An 8,582-nucleotide genomic window follows, 5' to 3' on the forward strand; every position below is an offset into this window, starting at 1 on the left:
AATGCAAATCATTCACCAAACGCAAGAGTGCACACATTGTTCTGTCAAGAGCTATTTAGAAATGTTTCTCGGATAACATACAAAACCATTTTAACAAAAACAGGAGTGAGAAATGCTGAAAAACAATAGCCAGTAATGCTACCAGTTTCTGTGTAATGGTACACACCGTGCATGTTATTGGTTCTTCTGAATGACAAGCAAGCTACTCAGTTTCTATGGTCAATTTCCTCTTTTCAAATACTACAACAATAATGACCAGTGCATCTTCAAACCCACCAATTTTCTACATAGAGAAAATCAGAAACCTGCTCATCTGAGTTAAAGTTCTTTAAAAAAAATTTCCAATCTTTAGGCCAGAACAGCTTTAGCAGCATCCGTCATCTTTTAGAGACAAAGTGGTGGTGAAGGTCCAGTGATTTGCAGGCAGCAGAGCTACACTGAGATGGATGGGCAAAAAATCATCCATTGTGAAGTCAGTCTTCAAAACTCCAGGGACATTTGCCTGACTTCATTCACAGTCACCATTACAGAGTGACTCAGGGCACAGGAATGAATTTCACTTCAGTTAAATTAGCCATTACTGATCTGAGAGAGCTGCATTCTTTGGGGGGAAGGTACGTGAATGTTGAAAAAGGTGAACTTCAAAAATGGCAAGTGTGAGGTAAAGAGTCAAGAGGGAGTGGTAAGCCACCTTTCTAGTACCAAATACAAAATTCCCTTTAAAGCATTTGTTTACTGTTGTTTTAGGACTGAAATTAGTTAAAGGGGAATCGTCTGGTGTGGGGCTAGTAATACACAGCAGTCTTAACTACCAAGATTTTTCACCATTTCATTTCATTCAATTCATTCATTCAAAATGAAATAAACACACAAGTGCCGAAAACTGCAGTTCCTTTATCGGCCATTTGAAGCTGGTGCTCACATGTTAATTGAACTGAAGGTGTTACAGACACATATGGCAGATGTTTTTCAACATTTGCTTGATCGCACAAGTTTTATCTACTTACCAAACATCCTTGGAGCATTATCTACTGGTGCGCTGTAAAAGCTATTTTGCTAACTGAGTTTAGGTCGCTATAAATACATATAATAAAACATATTAACATTCTGTTGGTCTTTTGTTGGATTCATTGCTTTGCCTACAGTGTAAGTATTTCACACTTTTGTCCTTTACTCTTTAAAAACATGTTTCCTTTGTCCATAATATATTACTAACATACAATAGGACAAAGGACAATATACACTCACTTCCCACTTACTTAGATAAACCCGTTCAACTGCTCATTAAAGCAAGTATCTAATCAGCCAATCATATGGCAGCAGCTCAGTGTATGTAGCCATGGTTAAATGACGTGTGGAAGTTCAAACCAAGAACAGGATGGGGAAAGAGGGTGATTTAACTTGGTGTGGTTGTTGGTGCCAGACATCGGTAGTATGAGTATTTCACAAATGCTGATCTACTGGGAACTTCACACTCAGTCATCTGTAGGAGTTACAGAAAATGGTCTGAAAAGGAGAAAATATCCTGTGAGCAGCAGTTCTCTGTGCTTTGTTGATTCCAAAGGACAGAGGAGAATGGCCAGACTGCTTCAAGCTGATAGGAAGGCAACAATAACTCAAATAACCACCCATTACAGCCAAAGTATAGAAAGAGCATCTCTGAATGCATAAAATACTGAATCTTAAAGAAGATGGAACAGCAGCAGAGTCTGTAGTTTACGTGGGCTCATCAAAATTAAACAACAGAAGATTCATGTTGTCGTCTCAGAATTTGGCTTAGACAACATGAATCCTGCTTTGTATGCAGAGTTCAGCCTGGTGGTGGTGCTGTGATGGCGTGGGGGATCTTTTCCTGGTTAATTTTGGCTCCTTCTTTCCAACAAAACATTTTTTAATGCCACAGCCTAGCTGAGTATTTTTGCTGACCGTGTCCATCCATTTATAACTACGGTGTGCCCATCCTCTCGTGGCTGTTTCCAGAAGGATAAACACAAAGCTCAGATCATCTCGAACTGGTTTCTTGCACATGACATGGAGATTACTTTTCTCAAATGGCTTCCACAGTGATCAGGTCTCAATCCAATAAAGCACCTGTGGGATGGGATGGGGTAGAACGGCAGATCCACATTATGGGTGTTCAGCCAGCAAATCTGCAGCAACTGTGTGATGCCATCATGTCAATATTGACGAAAATCTCTCAGGAATGTTTCAAGCACCTTGTTGAATCTATACCAAGAAGGATTGAAGCAATTCTGCAAACAACGGAAAGTCCAACCAGGTACTAGTAATTTGTAATTAAGTGTCCTATGATTGCATATTTCTCCACTCTTTTTCCCCCTATGTACTGAAAGGGTTGCTGTCTAGTTGTCTGGTATTCATCTCATAAATTAATCAGTTGATCCATCTCTAAACATTACTTGTATCTATTACCCATTTTGGGGACCTTTGCCAAGAATTTCATTTGTGACACACTGTTTTTCTTCCTTGCATGAAGAAGAAAAAATACAAAACTAATTCCAGCATCTTCACTTTTGACTTGTGAGGTTTCCATGCTCTCCATAATGTATTACTTTGCTTCTCTTTAAATCAGGTAATAGTGAACAACAACAACGTATTCTCAGATGGGTCCATGCTCCAATGCATTTCCATTTAGAAGTCCTTGATTTAAAAAGATTTGGGAGCATTTGGCTTCATCTTGCCTCAAAGAACAGCCCTTGGCAGAAAAAAAAATAATGCAATGAACCCTTTAATAGTAGTTGTGCAACGAATGGCAAAGTAGATGGCACCAGATAAACCACAAGCTGCCAGACACTGAGAGAAAGAGACGAGAAGGAGGAGGAGGGCAGGGAGAATATAAAAACAAACCCCATGTTCTAAACAGATGCACAATAGCACATGTCCTCCATGGAGCCAAAATCACTTCAGCACGTATTATGCAAAGCAGTGCAATACCATATTTGCATGAATTACAAAAATGATTTGGGCCAGTGAAGCTGGTGCAATTCAAATGCCAAAAATAAAACGAAATGAAGAAGAGTATCACATCCACGATGTGGTTAAAGCTTAAAATATACATTTGGAGCTCTCATTATTTTGAATTCTCTGACACAAAAGCATACAGAAGTGCAGCAACTCAACGCCTAATGGTGACACATGAAGCAAAGAAAACCTGCGAGCTATAAACTTTGAAAGGATAAGGAAGGAAACTAAAGTATTTACTTGAAGACTGTTAGAGTGATGCTGAAGTGCAACAACGTCCCACTGGCCCTCACACAATGGATATGCGCGCATAAAGACGCGATGGTATCCATACTGAACCATGTTTGCACACTGCAATTATTGGAAAGTGTCAAAGCGTGATATGAACTTAATCCTCGGCCACGCCCTTGAAATCCACGGGCAAAATACATTCATAATAATTTTTTAAAAGTTCAGACAAGCTAAATATATTTGAGCAGTTTGGAGGCAAAGCGTCTCACCTGTGCAGCCATGAATGAGAGATCCATACTGTTGCTCCGTTCAAGCCAAGGCACTCAACGAAAGATGCGAACGTGCGTGTTTTCTTTTCTTTAATTCCCCGTCAGAGCATTTGCCTGCTTTTGTTTACTCGACATCCACCGACTCCGCAAGTTGGTAGGTGGACTTCACGTGAAGCGCATGTCGAATATGAAGAGTGGAAAAGAATATGAGGAGGAGAAATGAAGGGGGATAACGAGGAAGGAGGAAAAGGGAGGGGGCGAAGCAGACGGGGTAATGAAGAGATGTGGCTGCGAGAGAGACAGCGCGAGTGAGAGGGAGAGCGTGGAGGAGGCAGGGGAGCCGGACTGCCACATAAAACGGAGGAGGTGCAAGTCCTCCCTCTCCGTCCTCAGTCTCTGTCGCTCTTCGTGTGTGTGTGTGTCATGCTTCTCTTTGTGCCTCCCTGCTGTTTCTTTGTCTCTTCAAGCTGCGTTGTACGTCATTTTCTCATATTTTACCTTTTAATCGGTTTTTTTACTCATTTTCTTCTGTTTTATTTCATAAATCAAAAATGAATGAAAGCGGGGAAATTATTTTAATCTTTTCCCACAATGAGACTGCATTTCCTAACAAAGACAGCATTCAGTGCTATCATTTTTCATGGAGATTGTTCCAGTCTTTCATTGTGGAGAACAATTGAAAATGTTTTTTTGCTTTTTCAATCATTGAATCTAAAACTAGGAACTATAGCTCTTTATTCTTTTGGTTTATATGCACTGTTTTTTATAAGAACTGAAGAGTTCTTTAATGATGCAATGCATGTATAAAATATATTCACTCTTCAATTCAGAGAAATCTGGATTTCAACATAACAATAGCACCTTTCCCAGAGCTGGGTCTTTTAATACCCCTTTACCATCTCTGTGTTTGGGAACAAAATCTAGAGCAGGGATGTGAAACTCTTTCTAAATTGGGCCAAACCGGTGAAACTGCCTTTTCTATATTTGCTGAAAAGTCTTAATATGAGGAAAACAAGTGCAACTTCTACAGTAGATCTCGGTTTTTCTACATGATAACTGTGTAAAATTACAGACAAGATATTTCTTGAGTAGATTAAAAACATGAACTTTTGCTTCATTTAATTGTTTATCTATTGCTTTACTCTGGTGTAGTATAAATTGCAAAATACTCTTAGAAGTTAAAAATCTATGCAGTCCTTCACAATTTCCAGATTGTGGGCCAGACTGGAGTCTTTGCTGGGCCGATTCTGGACCCCCAGCCTTATGTTTGAGACTTCGATCTAGAGTCTGTTCTGAGAATTTCCACCAACGAAGACTGGTGCCACTGACAAACCGCTGATACTGGCACATCACCACAAAATTTCTGGGGCCAGAGTGATATCAGTGGCTTCAGGAGCAGCTCTGAGAAATTCAGATGCAGCTCACGGATTTCGCCCATCATAATTTCCTTCCTGCCTTCTGCTAATAACACTGCATAACACTCGGAGTTCGTCTAAATGTGGGCAAGTTTTTATAAGATTCAACCGGCTGTTTGTCCAATTTTGTTTGTGACCTTATGGGGAGAAAAATACAGTTCTTGAACAACAGCAACAAAAGTAACATAACTAAACTAACAGACAGCCTTTCTGATAAGAGCCTGAACCTTTGTAGCAGAAAGTTTTAACTCCATTATTTTAAATTAGATGCAACATGCATGTGATGATTGCAAAGTGCATTACACACTTAAGCTATGTGGTATAAATGTTGCAGCCCTGGTCAGTCAGAAGCAACAACAGGTGTGTAGCTGTGGTGCTGAATCTGTAGACTGACAGGTAGAGATGCTGCAAATATGTGCGACTGTGTCACCTTTCCCCAGAGCTCCCCTGCAAGGCTCTGGTGAAAAATTCTAACCTAAAAACTAATGACATGCTGGTGAATTAACTAGGCCTGCAGAATAAAGGATGCTGCTATTATTCATTGGAGAGGCTCGTCAAAGATCCAATTAGCACGCTCTACTTTGGGTATTGGGACTGATTAATTTAATGGTGACCCCGCTCTTCAGTGTGCATACTAAAACTCTTTCTGTGTTTGAGTAACACTAAAGTGCAAGTGCATCTAACAGTATTTTGACAACCCAGACTTTATCTGTTGTTTTTCTGAAGTTGATAATTAATCATCCAAGGACAGTGATGTGCCCTTTCTAAGAGAAATACAGCAATGTACACGAATGGACTGATGATAGTCTTTTAGGTTAGTGGAAAATATTGATGGCACTTGGCTTGGGCTAGCACGATTACAGTAGCTTGATCCCATGTTGTGATTTTTATAGTTTACCATAACCTCTGCCATGGAGGGGATGAAGCAGATCTCCTAGATCAGCAGTTCACTCTCCTTCCTCCTGTTTGTTTTTGCTGAGCACGCATACAGAACATCCAAATCCTCCAGTGTAGAAGATTTGACTCCCCCACTTTCAGTTTCCAGCTTCAGTTATACTTTTCAGACTAATCCAGGCCTTATTTTGTAATGTCTGTTGCCTCACTGGGAAAATAAAGAACTACTAAAACCAGCAGTCATAACAATACATTAGTTAAAATACTGTTTCCCACTCATGTTAAATAATTTCACAGGGAAATTACTGAAGATCTGTAATAATTCTGCTTTAAATGTTTTTTCCAGTGACATCAAAGTTGCCCTGTTTTCTATCTGATTCAAAGAAGCTTCAGTGGAGTGAATTTCTCAAAATAAACTTATGGCTGTACCATGAGCATTCAAAAAAATGGAAATGAATATTTTAATAAACCGATGATGAAAAGAAACTGTGAATTTATGCTTTGATGTGAAATCAAGGTTTCCACCAACAAATGTTGAATTCTTTAGTAGGATTGTGGCTTTGAAGACTGCAATATTTCCTAAAACCAGACAGTGGAACACTCTGCCTCAAGTGACTCACTGATCCGGTTAGAAAAGCAGCGCATATCCATTTCCATACTGATGTTGTGTTTTATTCCTAAAGACACAAGCGTACTGACAGATCTAGCTGCTGAAGACTGGTTAATGATGCCATGCTGCTGTAATGAATTACTGTTTTATGGCAATGTATGAAGCCATTACCTGAACACAATTTTTTTGAAAGAATCTTGGTCTTTTCCATGAACACTTTAAACTTTTTCCATCCCCATTTTTGATATATACACTTAATATTCCTTTTGTAATAATAACAATCAAAGCATCAAAAGAAGCATCTTTGTCTCAGTACTTACATGAAAATACATAGATTGTTTTTAACAGCCTTAAAAATTATCACATTGTAAGGTTCGATGATATCCGTTGACTTTGATGTGTGCTTCTATGTCCTATGCTGTTCTCTTTCATGTTAATGTGGACATGCTACTGGCCTTGATTCACAACTTGGTAAAAATAGATTATTAATGAGCATCAGTTTGGGTCTTGTCATGTAACAATAGTCCTGGTTGATAGTTATAGGTTGGAATAATGTCATGCCACCTACAGCACTTGGCTGGCCTGCTCAACATTTATTAAAGCCTGTGATGTGACTGATGTGGTCTGTCGGCCAGGCCTTCATTTCTCGCAGAGCACATGTTTGCACTAGTGTGGCTTCATGTATTTATGTACACAGCGTGTACGTGTATGGGTGGACACTTGGATGATCAGTCACCCTTAATCTTGGGGAGAGAGCTTGTTGTTGTTATAATTTGGGTTTTGACAGCTGTGTGTCAGAACCTATGAATATCATTACTCCCACTGAAAATCTATGCATAATCAACCAAAAAAAGAGCAAGGCATCAAAAGTCAAACATGGGAATATCTGAGCCAGAACCACCAGAGAAACGATATGTAATGAGAACCATCCACACAGTCCTCCCACACATGCTGGTTTATTATTTATTAAAGGAGTAAATTTATGCTCCTCCTCCCACACTTGTGCGCACAAACACATTATGCATGCAACATGCAGGCGCACACATCTTTCATGTGCTGGATAAGGTTTTTTCTCACCTTCGAGCAGTACGGTACATCTTGGTTTGCCTCTTCACAACTGATGCAGAGCCAACGACGCAGCTGATTCATTATTAATACTCAGCTGTATATACTGGAGTTCTTCATGTGTGTTTGACCATGGGAAATCCACAGGGATGTAGTCTTGACTTTGCTTTACAAACAGCACCTGCTTCTCACAGTTCTCATGTGAGCCACATGAAAGTTCATTTCTGAGATATTCAGTCGCGTTTCAGGCAGCCTTTTGAAACCGAGAGCTTCTAAGTTGGTTACTTACCTTGCTGTACCACTAGAGTGCTTTTTTTTTTTTTTTTTTTTTTGCTTTTTATCAACCAACACTACAGAGAGAAGCTTCTGTTATAGGCCAGGGTGCATCTGCACACAACATCTGTCCTGGCTAAATTAATGCATTTCAACTCTATCACAGTCCAAAACTGCAATAACCTCTCTGGCTTTGTTTCTCTGACAGTGGGTGTTATTGTCCAGCCAGATTTGATAAAGCACATTGGCATCAGACTCACAGCAGGAGGTATTCCACGGCCACACCTTCACTGCTCACTGTGTATTTTCTTCTATTAGTATGTCTGTGAAGGTTCTCAGTCATCCAGGTCGTCGTAGTCAAAGGAGCTTGCAAAGAAAAGTGTCTGGACTTCTTTAAGTTACTTGAAGACTATTAGTATGAATTCTTTTGCATGAACAAGCTGCTTTTTGATTTGTTGCTTTGGAGCTTTTTCCTCAGTTTGGCTATTTAAAAATAAATGAGGGTAATGTACTTTTTTCCAAACAAGCAGACAAACAGCTCGGATGCTACAGCGTTTGAGTGACTGTAGAGGCTAAGCCTACGCTTGAAGCCACTGAGGTGGTCGTTAACGGGGATGACGCGATGTCACTGGTATGCATGAATTAAGTTCACAGTCCAATAAATCCAGCAGTATGTATCTTGTCCTTTTCTTGTTCCAGGTTTTAGATTCTTCTTCTTTTGGTTCCATTTTTGTCTCTCCTGTAACAAAGGCAGGTATTCACGTATCCATCGTTTCCAAAAAAAGATCTGAGATGTACTGAGCCTGTTTCCATCTTCTCTTCAGATACATATCCTGAGGGTCAAAT

At 39.8% G+C, this 8,582-nt stretch overlaps 1 protein-coding gene across 1 annotated transcript in view; it reads right to left on the reverse strand.

Moving 5' to 3' along the window:
- LOC146646894 (uncharacterized protein C14orf132-like) overlaps window positions 1-3,765 on the reverse strand; it is a 29,836-nt gene extending 26,071 nt beyond the window's left edge. The window contains exon 1 of the mRNA XM_085391568.1: window positions 3,480-3,765. Within this exon, the coding sequence (XP_085247694.1) occupies window positions 3,480-3,506 (27 nt within the window). The 5' untranslated portion in view covers window positions 3,507-3,765. The remainder of the gene's footprint in view (window positions 1-3,479) is intronic.
- Between the last annotated feature and the right edge of the window lie 4,817 nt (window positions 3,766-8,582).

This window comes from Rhamphochromis longiceps, linkage group LG19 (genome assembly GCF_057381845.1).
Source record: "Rhamphochromis longiceps isolate RC_006_pf linkage group LG19, R_longiceps_female_GT1.1, whole genome shotgun sequence".
NCBI classification, from domain to species: domain Eukaryota; kingdom Metazoa; phylum Chordata; class Actinopteri; order Cichliformes; family Cichlidae; genus Rhamphochromis; species Rhamphochromis longiceps.